Source organism: Odocoileus virginianus, chromosome 5 (assembly GCF_023699985.2).
Source record: "Odocoileus virginianus isolate 20LAN1187 ecotype Illinois chromosome 5, Ovbor_1.2, whole genome shotgun sequence".
Classification (NCBI taxonomy): domain Eukaryota; kingdom Metazoa; phylum Chordata; class Mammalia; order Artiodactyla; family Cervidae; genus Odocoileus; species Odocoileus virginianus.
The window spans coordinates 65,084,728-65,104,321 of NC_069678.1; the positions used below are offsets into that span (position 1 = coordinate 65,084,728).

The 19,594-nt window shown below is 37.1% G+C and overlaps 1 protein-coding gene across 8 annotated transcripts in view; it reads right to left on the bottom strand.

The window, feature by feature from the left end:
• PATJ (PATJ crumbs cell polarity complex component) overlaps positions 1–19,594 on the bottom strand; it is a 368,893-nt gene that overhangs the window by 254,285 nt on the left and 95,014 nt on the right. For all 8 annotated transcript variants that reach the window (XM_070468065.1, XM_070468067.1, XM_070468062.1 and 5 more), the window contains exons 18-21: positions 14,069–14,278; positions 9,484–9,600; positions 7,373–7,768; positions 1,473–1,593 (exon numbers count right to left, since the gene is read on the bottom strand). In XM_070468065.1, coding sequence (XP_070324166.1) covers positions 1,473–1,593; positions 7,373–7,768; positions 9,484–9,600; positions 14,069–14,278 — 844 coding nt within the window. The remainder of the gene's footprint in view (positions 1–1,472; positions 1,594–7,372; positions 7,769–9,483; positions 9,601–14,068; positions 14,279–19,594) is intronic.

Sequence of the window (19,594 nt, forward strand, 5' to 3'; positions counted from 1 at the left end):
CATCCCATGAGGACAAAGTCCCTTCCCCTGTCTTTCTCCTAACTCCAAAGTCCCTCTTCACAAACACTCACCCTGTATTTCCAGCCCATTGCTTTCAATCCTGACAGTATAAAACAGTGAATGGGTCTCAACGTGGGGCAATTCTGTCTCCCAAGGGACTTTTTGACAATGTCTGGAGACATTTTGATTTTGATCATGACTAGGAATGGGAATACCACTGGGATCTAGCATGAGAAGGCAAAGGGGCTGCTAAACACCTGGCAATGCACAGGGAAGCTCCCCACAACAAAATTATCTGATCTGAAACAACGCTGGATGTTACTATAAATTATTAATATCAGTGGCAATCAAACACATTAATTCATTCGTTCGTGCCATAAAAGAGGGCACAGAAATGTGGTGGGTTTAAAAAAACAAGACAAAAAACAGTATACAAGGAGAATTTTTGTGAAAAAAATTACATTTTACTCCTAGCCACAATCAGTTATACATTATGAAAAATTGAATAGACTCACTTAATCTAAGATATTCAAATTAACCATCTCAACTTTTTAAATTAACTATTCATGATGTGTTCTCACTGGCAGGGAACTGGCAATTGTTATCATCTCATAGATGCCTTCAATCTTTAATAACATTAAAAGAATCCCATTCTTTTAGATTTACTTGATAGAATGTTGAATTCATATAAAACAGTTACATAACTTTCTACAGATATCTTTCTCTCCTAACAATATATTATCATATAACACAAGAACTGCCCATAGAGAAAGACTTTTCCTATAAGTAGAGTCAAAACAGGTGAAGGACAGCATAAATCCTGAACAATGGCTCTATAAATCCCAATACTTTGAGTCTCTCCTAGGGAATCTTAATATTACAATGACATTTGATATTGCAGTGTTGGATAAGGGAAGATTACTTTTTAAAGTCAAGTTTTCAAAAATATATAAGAATCAATATGGGAAGAGGCAAGGGGAAGCACTATACTTTTAGGATTCTTTAATGGAAACTAAGTTATTAATGCACCAAAATTGACTGTAATATATGGCTATAAAAATGTTTCATAAATGTTTAAAATATGTCTGTCTTTATTAATATTTAACAACCCCATTCAATGAGCTAACAGTATCACTTAATAGCATCAGAGATTTTAATATATATTAGTAGAGACTTATTTCAGATTCAGTATATGGCACTAGTTTTAGTTGTAATCCACACAGCTAATAAAAAGCAAAATGAGGCAGAGAAAATGCAGCCCTCACAGAAAGCAGAATCTGAAAGCTCTAAGTTGAAATACGAGTCACATTACTTTTCCAGATATTTTGAAACAGATGAATTAATAAGCAGATTTCAATTCAAAATATTATAATGAATGAAAATATGACAGTAAAATTCATCATATGCACAAATAAAACTGAAAGATTGCAAAATAATGTAACTTGTGTTTATGAGAAATGAAAATCACAAACCTAAATCCAGACTACTCTTTGTTAATGAATTAAGATTTTCCAGATCATCAAATCTGCCTTGTTGAGTGTTTCCTTCAGCTGAGGGTATGGAGAGGGAATTGATGCCAAAGTTCTCTTTCATCTCGAGAGGAAGAAAAACAGAAATGCATTAGCACTTTATGATAAAATGTGGAACACCATAATGTTGTTCAACCCAGATCATAATGATAGTGGAAAACTGGCCCTGCAAACAGGCCTTCTCAAGTAACATTTTATACTGTGGTAAGCAGTTACAAATGCTAGTAACTTAATATCTGCAAGAGAACAGGCTAGTAAAAATCTGTTTTTTCCAAACACTGGATTTTTTAACAAAAATTATTTTATAAACATTAATAAATGCATTCAAATAAACATTCACCAAGCTAGAGGAATAAAAGATCTATCAAGGCAAGCAAGGTCAACGGTTGATACACGTTACATTCTGGATCAGGCTGGATCACAACTTAAATAGCTTCCTTGCTGATCTGGAAACACCTGGTGAATTTTCACAGCCTTAAGAAACAGCTGGTGAATTTTCATAGTTCTAAGCCTTTGCTATGCCCTCCTTTACACTCTTATCTACCTAATAAACAACCTGTTCCCTGAACCTAAAACTCACAGATAAGCACAGTCAGTAATTACTATGCTTTCCCTGTCTTCCTTTTGTACACATGTCTTTTATGGTTTTTCAAAGTTATAATCTTCCAGAACATACAATTTTCACTGATGTATTTTATTATGATATTAAAAAAACATTTATATGTATGAAATTAAATTGCAACATATGGCCACCACAGACATATACCTTCAATCAGGGGTTCCCAACCTCCAGGATCTAATGCCTGATGATCTGATGCAAAGCCGATGTAATAATAATAGAAATAAAGTGCACAATAAATGTAATATGCTTGAATCATCCTGAAACCATCCCCCCACCATGGTCTGTGGAAAAACTTTCTTCCACAAAACCAGTCCCTGGTGCCAAAAACATTGGGGACCACTGCCTTAATTCATTTAAGGTTAATAGCACTGTATTATTCTCTGTTTTTGGAAATTTAGGTTGTCCAAAACAAAAACATAAAATTTATTTTTTACAACAGTCCACATTTTTTCATGATTATACAGGTCACACTTCAACAGTAAGAAAAAGACCTCTCATAAGCCGATGTACCAAATACTGCTATATTTTATCAAATAGATTATGAATATAATTGAGTATAAAACTATATCAGATACCCAAAGGAACCTAGAGTACATAGAATTCAGCTCAAATATTAAATAGAGGTGAGATAGGAAATATGACTAGTTAGTAGTCTAGAATAAAACAAGAAGAACTTCTTAGAGCAGAGACTAGGAGGAGATGGGAGCCACTGAGTATTTAAAAAGAAAAAAATTTACAATCATTTTTGAACCATTTGGTTATTTCTTTTAATTAATGGCAATTAGGTAACTGAGGAATAAGAATTGAGACCTGAATCTGAGGTTTCAATAGCCTGGATATGAAAGGTTAGACCCTTAGAAAAATCAATTCAGTTTTTTTCCTAAACAGAGAAGAAAATGAGAGCATAAATTTAGTTTCAGACAAAAAGAATCAGATATTTTCAAAAAGAGAAAAGGACTTAGACATTTTTCCAAAGAATATTTGAAGACGGCCAATAAGCATGTGAAAATTTGCTCAATGTCACTAATAGAGAATTACAAATCAAAACTACAGTGAGCTACCACTTCACAGCTATCTAAAAAACAGAAAGCAAGTGTTAGTGAGGATATGGAAAAATTAGAAAATCCATGCATTGCTAGCAGGAATGTAAAATGGCACAGAGGCTATGAAAACAGTACGTGATTCTCCCCAAAATTAAACAGAATTACCACATGACCCAGCAATTTCACTCCAGGGTGTGTACCACCCAAAATTTGGTTTTGAACAGATGTTTGTATAGCAGTGTCCACAGCAGCATTTTTCACAATAGCCAAAGACAGAAACAACCCAGATGTCCATCAGTTGATGAATAAGCAAACAAAATGGGGTATATACATTCAATGGAATGCTATTCAGCCTCAAAAAGGGAGAAAAGACTGACATGCTACATGTATGAGCCTGGAAGACATCACGATAAGTGAAATAAGTCAGACACAAAAAGATAAATATTGTATGATTCCATTTACATGAGGTTCTTTGAACAGTCAAATTCTTAAACACAGAAAGTAGAATTGTGGTTTGTTGCCAGAGGATAAAGGAAGAGGAGAATGAGCAGTTTAATGTTTACTGGGTACAGAGTCTCCACTTGGGAAGATGTAAAAATTCTAGAGATGGGTGGTCGTAATGGTTGTTCAATAATGTGAGTATATTCATTCCATGAGAACTGTAAGCCTAAAAATGGTTAAAATGGTCAACTTCATATAATGTATATTTGATCACAACTAAAAATAAAGAACCAGATCTATCAACCTTGATGGTTTTATCCTTCAACTAAAATGGAGTAAGAGTGTGGTGGAGAAAGAAAAGCTTATAAGTAGTTGGGTACTATTTGCACTCCACAAACATAGCTATACTTGTAGCCCAAAATAGATATTATCAAATATAATGAAGACAGAATGATAATGTTTCACTGCCTTCTAGAGGACACCCTCTAAATAGAAGAATACTGGGAATTACATATTTGTAAGGCATGTGACTGTGTTTTTAAAATCCACTCACCCAGAGCTTATAATATTAAATAATAAATGATCACTATGGAGTCCACCATAATGACAGTAAGACAAATAAAGACCCAAGCCCATCCTGATCATGTGGGCACAACTGTTACAGAGGATCAGGATATTCCACCCAGAAATATGCCACTTTGGCAGAGACAGTATTCTGAGCTGAAGAAAAGAAGGGACACAGAAAAGTTTCCTATCCTCCCCTGATTCTCAATCACCAAAGATGACTCTAGACTCTTTCCACCTCAGAGATGACACTAAGAGAAATGTATATGACAAACATTACTAAAACAAACCTTATGGTCCATCAATTTCCCCCATAATATTTACCTTCACACAGCAGCTAACCCTAAAAGCCTGAATCCCTTTCCCTCTATCTAGACACTCGTCTACAAATGTACTGTCCTTCATTAAGATGCTGCATAAGCCCAAGTTCTAATCCCTCCTTTGAGTGATCTATCACTGAGTTTTTCCTGTGTATATGCATGCTGCAGGTGTTAATTAATTGGTTCTCTTCTGATAATCTGTCTTTTGTCAGTTTGATTTCCAGGGCCCCAGCCAAAGGAACCTAGGAAGGTAGAGGAAAATGTTTTTCTTTCCTCACCTACACTCATCACTGTGGGATATGGATGGGAAATGGGAAAAATAGCTAACGCTCATATATCCAAAAAAGCTATAATTCAAAAAGATACATGCACCCCTATGTTCATAGCCGCACTATTCACAATAGCCAAAACATGGGAACAACCTAAATGTTCATCGACTGATGAATGAATAAAGATGTTTAGATACATACAACGGAATACTACTCAGTCATAAAAAAGAACAAAATAATGCCATTTTCAGCAACATGGATGCAACTAGCAATTATCACACTAAGTAAACACCATATGGTATCACTTACATGAAATCTAAAATATGACACAGATGAACCTATCTATGAAACAGAAACAGAATCATGGACATAAAGAACAGACTGGTGGTTGCCAATGGGAAGGAAGTTGGGGAAGAGATGACCCTCCTCCTGGTTGCAGTCAGTAGATATAAGCTTTCATATATGAATGGATACAACAACAAGGTCCTACGGTATAACACAGAGAACTACATTTAATATCTTATGATAAACCATAATGGTGACAAGAAAGCCTGGCATGCTGTGGTCTATGGGGTCACAAACAGTCAGACACAACTTAGCCACTGAACAACAACAATGTATGTATAGCTGAATCATCTTGCTGCATGCCAGTAACTAACAAACGTTGCAAATCAACTATACTTCAATTTAAAAGAAAGAGTTAACGCCCCACAGCAGGAACATATAATTACTGAGAGAAAGTAAATCTGTTTAGGTAAGACACATTAGGGCTAAAACAATCTTAATCAATGCCAGTTTAAGGAGCCTATAGTTTCCTACAGGTTTCCTAGCAGAATCAGACAGCTGGGAAATTTAACAAAGTTAGTAACTAGGAACTGTGTCCTTCAAACTGTGATTACTGAATGTTGTTTCAGCAAGCTTTATAATGAGCTTGATAAATAATAGAGGAAGTGGCTACTCTGTGGATTGATTGGGTCATCAATATAAACTTACAAGAAGAATTTTTTAAAAACCTAATGTTATACAATGATACTTGAGAATAAATTTTTACTGGTAGTATGGATTAAAAAGTTACTATATCTCAAACAACATAGATGGAAATGAAGAAGGTATGGTTGCAAAACAGTGTTAAAAGATCAAAAAGTGATTCTAGTAATAATGTAGACTCTGACCTTAAATATGCATTGAAGGAATATGAGTTAAATTCTATCACTAAATGCAAGAACAGGCAAACACCTGATATTTTACTAGGACACTTAACTAAATATATAAAGTATGAATATACTATTCATCTATATCTCTAAAAGTTTATATATTAAAATGGGACTATATTTCAGGTTGTCTTATATTTGAATAATGGGAAAAATTTATTTTTATAGAAGAAAACAGACATAACAAGAGTATTTATTTACATCTCATAATTTGCTCCATATAACTAAATATTCTGTTTGAGGTCAAGCACTTAATAGACACAGGAGTGGGACTGAATGGGACTGGCGGAGATAGAAAGAACCAGTGTCAACAGCAACATACCAGATGATTCTATGTCACCTCTGCCCACATGATTCACATAATTCCAAAACATCTGTTCTCTGGTAGACTGCCCAGAGTCCAGTATCAAGGGTAATCCTCAAGGGCTCCTTAAATACATAAATATAGCATCTTGCATAGCAGAGAGACCCATAATGAAATGAAAAAGGGAGGAAGGTCGAGGGAGGCAAGGACAAAACCCAGCTCTATCTGCCCTGGGAGAGAACAAGCTAAGGCCGCTTTGCACATCACGGCAGGGGAGCTGCTGACCTCGCTGAGGACGGCAGCATACTGTTCCGAACATGCTGCTCTGTACTCCATACACAAAACTTCCTCTTCATTTGCTCTGAAGTTAATTTGGGTCAGGAAACAAGCAAAAATAAAACACTAAAAACATCCCTACTGAAAGATTCCAGTTGGTGACCAGTTAACCCTAATTTTATTTTTAAAGATAAGTTTATTGGTGATTTAATAGCAAGAGAAAATCTAGTAAATACAATGCATTCCTGCCAAGTTGTCAACAGGCAGTATCACAAATGTAAGAATAATTTTCTAGAGTTCAGTGACTTTCTATCTAGTATTGTATATAATAGAGAGGACAGTGTGGATAAGTAAGACAGAAATAACAGATCTTTAATCAATTTTGCCTTGATTTTCCTTGACAAACATTATGTGAGAAATACAGAGCTATATCTCCCTGAGGGGATTTTTTTTTTTTTTAATCACAAATGATGAAAGAACTCTTCCTTGAAATGGGTATCAGGAGGAAAACATCACTAAAAAAGCAAGGTTAAAAGCAACAACAACAAAAACCACATCATAACAGCAAAGCAACTATAGCTTATTGACTCCAACTAGAAGTTATACAATAAAGAAATGATGAGCTTTTACTTAAAAACAAAACACTGTTTGGTACATTTTTGAAAAAACAATGTTCAATGATGAAAAGATTCATTAAATTGTGTTCTTGTGTTTAAAAGTTACATGACTGATGGACAGAGATGGGGAAGGGAGGAGTCAGGAAGGATGCGGATGATGCACTCTAATCCCTTACCATCTCTTCTGGGCTACAGCCGCACTGTTGCATGTCCTGAGGGTACATGCTCATCATGTGTCCTGCTTCTTGAGGCTCGGGCAGTTCACCATCCGGGAACCACTGTGTACCAAAGTGAACCTCCTCCATGGACGGAACAGGAGCAGCCTCTTGAATGTGTGATGAGGGATACGACTCCAGGGACTGAAGTTGGTCTTGATAGAGCTCATATTCTTCATCAACAAGCATTTCTCTTTCTTCACCTATCTCCTGCAACCTAGGGACCATAAATTCATGCATTTCCCAGGCCTCCTTGCTATTGTCTATCTCTTTTTGTTGGGACTGGAAAGCCTTTCCCAAATCTAGAAATGGCTCATCCACAAGCTCTTCTTTAAAATAGGGCTCATCTCTAAATCCCTGTGAATAAAAATTGCAAAACAAAACAAAACTTTAAACTCTGTCTTAAAGGTGCACTCTACACATTAACTGGAAAATTAACCCCTGGCATAACTGCAGTAACGGTATTATATGCCAATGCATGGTTAACCCGGTATTATATGCCAATGCATGGTTAACCCGGTATTATATGCCAATGCATGGTTAACCCGGTATTATATGCCAATGCATGGTTAACCCGAACAGCTCTCCATTACAATAGAGGAGAAATGTAACCTTACTGCCACACAAACCTCAACCTCAAAAAGGAAACAACAAAAGAGGCAACAATCTGCCTTTGGCAAGGAGACTGACTAGTCTAAAAGGTTTGTTACACATTAACCACCTGAAAATTCTTAGAAGGAGTTTTGTTAAACTGCTCAACTGAATGTTTAACTCATGCATCTCATATAAAAAGTAATACATAAGTATGGATACACTTCATACCATCTCAGAAGAAAGCAAAGACTTAAAAGGTCAGGAATATCAAGCTTATGTAACTCAAAAGAAGTTCATGGGCTCTTTGAATGTTTACAAAACCTTCTCTATAAACTAAAGATATAAGGAATATGTACAACTACTTTGAGTATGACTCTCTTATAATACACCATTTAACAAAAGTTAATTTTTGCATTTGCATTAATAATATAAAACAGAAAGGAATGAATACAGTATGCTCTTCAATTAATTTTAAACTTCGCTAATCAAAAGAGCAAGAATATAGAACTAAAGCTAGATAGTCCCCTCACATGAGCAGAAACCTTGTTGAGTTCTTAGGAACACTTGAGGAATATATGAGTCTGCTGAGCCTTTGACCTAACTTCAAGGGACCTGAGGGTGCTAAGCACAATAAGGCCCAATTCCCTCTGAAGGATCAATGACATTTCCTATTTTAAATCCTATTCATTAACTATCAATAAATGTACATTCATGAAAAGAATCTACACCTTCCCACTGCTTCCTCAGTTGCAGCTAAACATCATTGCAGTGATGCTTTTAAGTTAATATAGTATGGCAAATACTGTAACCTAGTTATTTCAAAAAAGAAAAAACTGTATTTAGAAGGTATATTTAAACATGTCACACAGTTAAGAAATTGTAACAAAAAATGTATACACTGAAAAAAAAACATAATGGACACTACAGGACTACATATCAGGTTTAGACACTGTCAACAAATTATGCAAAGAATATCAAGACAGTTGTTATCAAGTTAAGAAAAATCATCCTCTGACTGCTAAAAGCAAAATAAACACAATTCACTTTAAGAATGAAAAAGGAAAAGTTTCAAAATATACTTTCTAATATTCAAGCATAAAGTAAGGTTTGACTAAATAATTCTTCTTTAGAAAGTGTTCAATAAGAAGTTCTTCTGGGGGAAAAAAAATGAGTTCTTTAGTATAGCTCTTATTCTACAGCATTTTAAGTGCAGGTCTATTTTCAAAACTCTCTCTACTCTTAAAATTTTAAGAGTGTATTAGTGATATAAAGTCAGGTATGTTTGTTCTTTGAAAATGCCTTATACCTACCCGATGTCACTTAAGGAGGCAATGTGATACAAAAGAGAAAAGATTTCAGTTTAAAAAAATTTTTAAAGGGGGAGACTATTTGTTTCTATTGAGCCAAGACAGTAAAAACAAGCTTTTTTCTTCTTTATAATAGCAACTGTTTAAATGGGGGGAAAATGTACTAAATACCTGGGGTGCTTCAAGTATTAAAGATGAATTTATATCATGAATTGTTCCTGAAATTTCAGTCTTGTCTTCATTATTGCTTGAAAGTAAAATGCGACTTTCTTCCTCTTTATCACCTTCCTGAAAACAGAAGCATTTTAAATTTTTTTAGTATGATTGAAGAACTGTTTTTGTAAACCATGAACCTATTTTTATTGAGTTCTAACTGACCTACAACATTATATTAGTGTTAAGTATACAACATAATGATTTGGTATATGTATATGTTGCAAAATAATCACCATGAAAAGTTTAGCTAACATTTGCAACTTTCAAATATACCACACAGTATTGCTATCTACAGTTCCCATGCTGTACCTTGCATCCTTAGGACTTATAACTGGAGGTTTGTATCTTTTAACCATCTGCACCCATTTCGCCCAGCCCCAGTTCTGGCAACCAAAGAAGCACTTCTGTACTGAAGAAAACATTTTGGTTTCAAATGTTTTTCAAATTAATTCTCATCTTTCCATTAAGTGCAAGTACATAGTACTTAATGTACATTGTTTCATTAGAGCAAACTTTTCTTTAATAATTTTAAAAAAAGCCATATCAGGTCAAACTTCTCAAACTTTTAATTCTTTTTAGGTATTCCTTAAATAAAAAGTCATTTTCCCAGGAACAGACCTTAATATTAAGAAATGCCTAAGTTTATACAGGATGATACTCAAAATATTTAACAATGGTACAATGTAGCCACTCTCCATCAGAAGAAGGACAGCCATCCTCGTGCTCACCAGCTTAGCATCAGTTCCAGGTAATAACACAGCCACTATCTACCAAGCCCTAAGTATACATCACAATTCATGGTAGACACTTTTACATGCTTTGTCTCAGCTTAATCTTTATATTAAGAACTTAGTACCAGTTCTATTTATTTATTCTATTAGGTCAGGATTTTATATCTGCATAAAAATAATAGAATATATATATATATATTTATGTATATGTACATCACAGGTACAGGTCTTAGAACTTTAAATATATATATTCTAAGAAGTAGGTGCCCTTAACAACCCTATTTTACAGATAAGTAACAGATGCACAGTCATTTGCTCAAAGTTACATAACTAGTCAGTTACAGACCCAGAATTTGAGTACTGGCCATCTGGTTTTAGAGCCTGTGCTCTAAACTAGCATGCTACATGGTTCCAAGTAGGAGCTGGTAAGGTTAGATAATAGGCACAAGGACACATAGCTTGGCAAATCACAGAACTAAACCAAGCCCACAGTTGTCTGGCTCAATAACTCCACTGGCAGTTCTGTCCTGTGAGTTCTGAAGATACAGTGTCTTTCATTCATTTATTTCTTGTATTAGTTTTGGCTGTGCTGGGTCTTTGTTGCTTTGTGCAGGCTTTCTCTAGCTGAGGTGGGTGGGGGCTACTCCTCACTGCTGTGCACAGACTTCTCATTGTGGTGACTTCTCTTGTGGGGCACAAGCTTTAGGCACACAGGCTTCGTAGTTACAGTATGTGAGCTCAATAAATAGTTGGGGTGTGCAGGCTCTAGGGTGCACGGGCTTCAGTCATTCTGGCACACAGGCTCGGCAGTTGTGACTCATGGACCCTGGACCACGTGGGCTTCAGGAGTTGTGGCACGTGGTTTCAGCAGCTGCGGCTCGCAGGCTCTAGAGCGCGAGCTTGGTAGTTGTGGCACATAGGTTTAGTTGCTCTGCGGAATGTGGAATCTTCCCAGGCGGGGATCAAATCCATGTACCCTGCACTGGCAAGCAGATTCTTATCAACTGTGCCACCAGGGATGTCTGGTACGATGCACTTTTTAAAGTCAGTTCATTCATTTTTTATCTAGGACCTTTGAGGTGAGTTTGTGGAAAAGAGAAGTCACATTTGTGGTTAACATGAAAATACATAGATAATAAGTATCTACATAAGACTATAATATAAGATTACATAATATCTATATTCTATAGATAGTACATATCTATACCTGTGGTATAAGACTTAACAAAAAATAATTCTGCTCTCCTGTTACATATTCATAGTCTTTCTGCCCAATCTTGACTTTGGACCTTTCTAGTCACACTCTCTTCCCAGTTCTGCTGAGGACAAAACAAATGTTCAGCAAATACTAGGTGACGACATGAGCGGCCACCCGCTGCACCATGAGAAAGAGACAGAGACAGATAGACGATCCATGCATGGTTATTTACAGCTCACAGACAGTTTTGCTTAAAGAACCCAGATGTTAAAGAAGCAATATTTAATGGTAATTCCACTAAGAATTTTTGTGTTCTTGAAAGTGACCTTCTCTCATTCCTTTACTGGCCTCATACTCCCCAGCACCCTGGCAGCCTTATACCCACTGAGGGAAGCTGAGGCAAGGAGCCACCTCACAATTGCATATTTCAAAATCTGTCAGAGCAAGACTCCAAGGTCCCGAGATTTCTGCAGCTCTACCTCTACCAGAAATAGGAACAGGAATCCACACCCAGCTGGTACTAAGTTCTGTTCTTTATACTGCCTGAGCCTTCTTTAAATTGCTTTAAAGTCAAGTTACACTGTTTAGGTCCTGTAGGCCTCTGGCAACCCCCATAATCAGGCAAATAATCATCATGGAAAACCTCGACAAAGTTCTTGCCACAATCCAAAATACCAATAAAGAGGTTCCCATAAAAACATCAAATTTCCCCCTCCTTAATCTGTCCCAAAATCAAACCAAGCATCTCATGGTATATATTGACTATGGCAAAACTCACACATCAAATACATAATATAAAGTCAAGACCTTGCCTTAGCTATGTGCCATATTCCATTTTGAAGTGCTTAAAGTAACTGACAGGTGTAATATATAGGCATCTTTATGTGTAATATGTGATGAATAATATATGAAGGTCATGTGAAATTCTCCAATGCAAAAATATTATGTGTAATACATGAATCTATCTACGTCTACAAATGAACATATAATTATATATAGACAGATATCTATCTATATGAACACTCATTGTTGTTGTTAAGTCTCTATGTCATATACAACTCTTTTGTAACCCCATAAACTGTAGCCTGCCTGGCTTTTCAGTCCATGGGATTTCCCAGACAAGAATACTGGAATGTGTAGTCATTTCCTTCTCCAGGAGATCTTCCTGACCAGGGATCAAACTTGCATCTCCTTCAGGACAGGCAGATTCTTTACCACTGAGCCAGCAGGGAAGCCCATAGTATGTTAATATATTTCACAGAATAAAGGAACTTTTAGAGTTAAGAAAGATCTTATCAGTTCTCTAGTCTTTTTAAGTCTTTCAGAAATGAAAAAATAGGCTTAGAAAAGTGGGGTGCCTATGACCAAATTATTGGTACAGTGTTTCTCAAAGTACCAAATTCTGCATCAGAAATACACTGGTGACTCACATGAGGCAGACTCCTGAGAATCTGAGAACCACCAAATCAGCATCTCTGAGAGTAGGACCTGGGAAACTGCATTTTAAACATCTTCAAGGTGATTCTTATGTCTATGTCATCTCTGTGAACTTGAGACCCACTGGGCTAACTTGTAGCAAAGTTCGAAACAGAGCCCAGATTTCTTGAAATCCAGTCCAACACTCTACTATTGCAACACGGTATCTGTTTCAGACATGCTGCATGAAACTTAACTAGTGACAACAAATTACAATTGGAATATACAGCATTGTAACTAAGAGCACAGGGTCTGAAGCCACTCTGCTGAGTTCATATTTCAACTCTGCCCCTTCCTAGTTATATCGTCTTGGATAAGTTACTCAACTCTATGTCTTGACTAACTCATCTGTAATGGTGGTAATAAGACGACTACCTCCCCTTTAAGTTTCTGTGCTGATTAAATTAGTGTGCATAAAGAGCTTAAAATACTGACTAGACATACAGTAAGCACTCAATAATACTTCAGTATCAACCAAAGTGGGGGATTGGGGAACCTCAATAGCACCATAACGAACAATACTTCAGTCAGAAACAGCGTTCTAGGGAAATCGCAAAAAAGAAAAGAAAGAAAAAGAAACAGTGATTTGACCTAGTACATGAGATTAAACAATAAGATGACTTCAGGGTGGCTTAACCAAATCAGAGTTTAGATGCTAGGGATTACAAGGCACTGTGACGGTCAGAAAATCATATTATGATTTCATTTCTATATCATTAAAATGATAATGGTTAACTGATTTCAACTTACTGAACCATTCTGATATTGTGCCCAAATGAAAGTTAAAACACATAAACAGGCTTATTTTAATTTATGTCATATGGAATTCAATGAGAACTTAGAATTCTGTGCCAAAGGTATGAAGATAAAAGTAGTAGTTGGACTAGTAACACTGGCAGCTAGTATGTAATGTGCTAAGCACTTAATAAATATCATCTTTAATCCTCAAAATCCTATGATGTAGACATTACTTTTTCTGAGCATTAAGTCAAAGACATTAGGAAACTTGCACAAGGACACATGTATAATATGCAGAGGAACAGAGATTTCAGGCCAGATGAGTTTGTCCCCAAAGTCCATGTTCTTAACTATTACAGTATTATCATTTCCTATATTAACAAAATTCGACACTTACCACCAAAGGTTTACAGATGCCAAGGCGTACAGTGCCTGGCGGCACAGCTTTCAACACTTCCACAGCTTCAGCAAGTGTGACGTTATCCAAACAGTACTGGTTGACTGAGACCAGACGGTCACCAGGTAACAGTTCTCCGCCTCTTTCTGCCACACCATTCGGCACCAGGGAGCGGATCACAATCACTGATCTGGTGGGATCTAAGGGGTCCTAAAGATCAAGCAAAAATAGAAAGATGACTCGGTCCTCTAAAAACAAATGTATAGCCTTAAGACATGTATGTGCACATGTATGTGCACACTTCAGGGATATTGTGAATTTGGCTCCAGACCACTATATGAAAGCAGCTATCACAATAATGTGAGTCACATGAGTATTTTCATTTCCCCAGTGCACATAAAAGTTAAGTTTACACTATACTACACTCTCTCTACAGAAAGTGCAGTAGCATTATGTTTTAAAAAAATGTTATACCTTAATTGAAAATATCTTATCACTAAAAAATGCTAACCATCATCTGATGACACGGGGTTATTAACAAACCTACAATTTGTAAAAAAGTGAAATATCTATGAAGTGCAATAGAGCAGAGCTCAACAGAAAAGGGTATGTCGACTATCTACTTTATGTGTCCAGTATTCTGGTGGTATTCTTGCCAAGACAAAATCTATTCAAATATCACTCTATCAGTTCAGTTCAGTAGCTCAGTCATGTCCGACTCTTTGCAACCCCATGAATTGCAGCACGCCAGGCCTCCCTGTCCATCATCAACTCCCGGAGTCTACCCAAAGCTATGTCCATTGAGTCAGTAATGCCATCCAACCATCTTATTCTCTGTCACCCCCTTCTCCTCCTGCCCCCAATCCCTCCCAGCATCAGGGTCTTTTCCAGTGAGTCAACTCTTCGCATGAGGTGGTCAAAGTATTGGAGTTTCAGCTTCAGCATCAGTCCTTCCAATGAACACCCAGGACTGATTTCCTTTAAGATGGACTGGTTGGATCTCCTTGCAGTTCAAGGGACTCTCAAGAGTCTTCTCCAACACCACAGTTCAAAAGCATCAATTCTTCGGCGCTCAGCTTTCTTCACTGTCCAACTCTCACATCCATACATGACTAATGGAAAAACCATAGCCTTGACTAGATGGACCTTTGTTGGCAAAGTAATGTCTCTACTTTTAAATATGCTATCTAAGTTGGTCATAAGTTTCCTTCCAAGGAGTAAGCGTCTTTTAATTTCATGGCTGCAATCACCATCTGCAGTGATTTTGGAGCCCAAAAAAATAAAATTTGTCACTGTTTCCACTGTTTCCCCATCTATTTCCCATGAAGTGATGGGACCAGATGCCATGATCTTAGTTTTCTGAATGTTGAGCTTTAAGCCAACTTTTTCACGCTCCTCTTTCACCTTCATCAAGAAGCTTTTTAGTTTCTCTTCACTTTCTGCCATAAGGGTGGTGTCATCTGCATATATGAGGTTATTGATATTTCTTCCGGCAATCTTGATTCCAGCTTGTGCTTCCTCCAGTCCAGCATTTCTCATGATGTACTCTGCATATAAGTTAAATATGCAGGGTGACAATATACAGCCTTGACTCTATACAGCTGCAAAAATAGCAGCTTGTATAAAAATAAAGATATAAACCTAACAATTTTAGTTGTATGTATGAGTTAGTGCGCAATACATATAAATTTCTTTTTTAAAATTGTGGTAATTAATATTTTGTTGGATCACAAGAGGTCTAGGGAAGAGACTCAGGTTCAATCCCTGGGTTGGGAAGATTCCCTGGAGTAGGAACTGGCAACCTGCTTCAGTATTCTTGCCTATAAAATTCCATGGACAGAGGAACCCGGTGGGCTATAGTCCATGGGGTGCTAAAGAGTCGGACATGACTGAGTGGCTAAGGACACAGCACAAAAGGTGTAGGGAGAGTTGGGAAAGACTCTGACATCCTGAAGCACAGTCATACTATGGACCGAAAACAAGCCATTCTATTATCATTCTTGGGCAATAGGTAAGTTCCAAGAGAAGTGTATTATGGGAAATGATACTCCATTTCAGCACTCAACCAGTATAAAATCTTCTCACTAAATCATTTAAATTCCCAAAAGAAATGAAAACCATGGCATGTACCACTGCATTTCAAAAGTATGTTTAAAAATAATATAACCTAAAATTATGACATAGTATAGATACTCCTAGGCAAAAACTATTCTAATATAGAGAAAATGAATATCAATTCATAAATAAAACCAATGTTTTATTGGGAGGGCCCTCATCCATTGGGAGGGCCCCCTCTTTCTTTTCATTAAGCACAGAAAATAACACTAAAACTCTATAAATAAATTTGGCTGATGAACCAGTTTATAGCCACACTATCATTTTTTATTTCATTCAATACTGGTACACAGCACTTACTATGTGTCAGGCTGTGTTCTAAGTGCTTGACAATCATTGATTCAATTATTCCTTACAACAAACCCATCACTTGCTTGGCTGGTGTACTTTGCTCTTACTGTTTCATTACACACATACTGCTCCATATAGGCAAGATGCAGAAACATGAGATTCTACTACTGCTAGTTTCTATTAAACCCCTCCTGAGAGAGTAACAGGTACCATCTTTTGTGTTAGAATTGCAAGACTTTGAAATTACAAAAATGAGAATTTGCCATGTTCCAGGCTATGTCTGTTTGAAGTGGCTGATGGTTCTTTTGAAGTTTTCTGTTGCAGTTTTCTATACCGTTCTATTGTAGACATTGAGGCTTATTTTCAATACTGCATGGAATCTTAACCAAATATACCATATTTAAATCAACAAAGGCTACAGAGCTAGTCCCTTGAAAAGTGCCTTCAAACAATTTATTTTACTTTCCTTAACTAAGCCTTGCACTTCCATTACCAAGTCAAGAGATTCTTGGTAAATTTCTAACATACTCTGTTGTATAATGCCACATACTTATCAAGAGGATTGGAAGTAAAAATAGTCATGGGAACTCACTAATAAAGTGCAGTGTTAAACTATAATTACACCAATATTTTCAAGTAGAGGGAGCTATTGCATAAGAAGAAAACAGAAAGGAACCAAAAAAAAAAAGTACAGTGGTATATCAGCGGCAATCAGTGCAGTAATGTAAAAGAGCTGTCTGTTTTGTCACCGAAAACCATGAATCACAACACACTTTTTCACTCTGAAATATGAAACCATTACATTTTAAGTTTGACACGCTAATAAATAAGCTGTACCATTATGTCCTTCATTTAGGATGTCAGTTTTTGATGGAAGGCTTTTTTATTGGGGGGGAAGGGAAACTATATAGTAGCTTATTCCCCTCATGAAATGCACAGAAAGCAGCTAGCATTACTCCTTATTAATAATTACTAAACATTCTCAGAGAAAACTGCAACAGTAAAATATACCAAAAGCAAATAAATGATTTCACTGGGTAGTGTAAGCCATCTCTGTAGTTTCATATAACACCTAATCAAAAAGTACTATTTTTAAGCCAAATAAATAGGTGAACTGGTTTTCAAGATGCAATCCAGTTGAAATGACAATTAAAAACATTTCAAAGGAAGATTAACCAGGAAATAATGGAAATAGAAAATAGATTAATAGATTTCCTTTACAGAAAAATCATGGTGAGCACTTATTTCTACAAAATGCAACCGTCTTTCAACCACAAAGTAGTACCAGGTGTGCTTGCTTACTAAAATTCAGGCTTGGCCTTCCCAGTTATTTTGAACACTAAATCTAATCTACTACTCCTTTTCCTGGAGGAGAGAACCCAACGGCAGCTTCCTTATCACTTATAAAAAGACAAACCACCCACTTCTGGTGATACCCCATTATGGATAATCACCACTTTATTTTCTGTGATGAGTTCTCTGACCAGGTGATTTCTCAAGTTGCTGAATGGAGTTACTTTAATGAGTAACAGTTATTTCCTTTCATGGTCATCACATGTAGTGAATGGCCACCCTATGGAAAAACAGCAGCTGTCACTGCCTACCAGGGCGGCTTCTATTCTTAAGGCTTTGCCACATACAATATGCTTAAAAACCAAGTTGCTTCTCATCAGAAAAGTCTGTCTTCTGAAAATACAGACTATAATATCATACCCATGTTAAATACAACAAAATGTTATAAAGACATTTCTCAAGACCTCTACCCAACTCCTAGACTCTATCCAGATTTTTTCAGGTCCCATCAGATTTTATCACCTTTTATCATAATCTTAAAATCTCTGATTTTTCTTATTTTGGTAAATAACACTGCAAGGAACATCGTATTCAATAATCAAGGTGTTGCTTTAAACTAAACAGCCAATAGGGGGCACTAAATACCAACCACAGAAGACAAGATACATCATCTACTAAGCAAGCATCTCCTCCTCTGATGTTTTTTTCCTATTTATTCAAAACCCTTATATTCTTACATATGTTCTAACAGTATCCCATATGTTTGCTCTAACTCAACCATTTATGAAAGTCATTCCCTACAAATCCATTAGGCACAACCAACTTTCATCAGGATGTTGCACGGGAAGACAGGAGCTCTAACCCGACTTCTCACTACTGAGCTATGAAATCCACAGAGAACCAATCTAACTGCTCTGTCTCAAAGGCGAATAAAAGTGCCTGAAGAAAATGCGTATGAGGATTTTTGAGGTCTCTTGAAGTGATTCTAATGTTTGATAGTTATTATAAACACAGGACGTTTCAACGTGGGAGGAAATCCAAGGTGACAAATCAACAGCTCTTCTCCCATAGTCGCTGAGAGGCACCGCCATACGCCCAAGCATTCGCTTGCTCTGCCTCGCCCCTTCACGGAGTTGCTACCTGCTGCTGCTGCTGCGACCCCATAGACGGCAGCCCACCAGGCTCCCCTGTCCCTGGGATTCTCCAGGCAAGAACACTGGAGTGGGCTGCCATTTCCTTCTCCAATGCATGAGAGTGAAAAGTGAAAGTGAAGTCGCTCAGTCATGTCTGACCCCAGCGACCCCATGGACTGCAGCCCATGGGGTTCCTCCGTCCATGGGATTTTCCAGGCAAGAGTACTGGAGTGGGGCTGCCATTGCCTTCTCCGAGTTGCTACCTAAGGCATATTAATTTGATCTTCTGTCTCTTCTATCCAGTCCTCTTCATTTCTGCTTCTTGTTACTTCTTGCCTATGCAACTGCTTCAGTCTCCCCAAAAGTCCACCTGCCTCCAGTCTTATCCGCTTCAGTCTATTGTTTATGGAGAGAAAATAATGATTTTTAAAGGTAAAAATGGGATTGCAATTCCTCCTCTGCATAAAGCACTTCAGTGACTCCACTGCCTTCAGAATAAAGTGCTAACTCCTTGGCAGAGAAGTTCCTTCAGATTCCCACTTTCGTCGGTTCTCCCTTTGACCCTCCCACACATACCACTGCCCACCTTCATTTGCCCCGCACACTGTCCCAACAATCCAGAACTACTCAAGTTCAGGACTGTGAAAGGCACTGGCATGCTTCATGACATTCTGCAAACCATTCCATCGGCCAG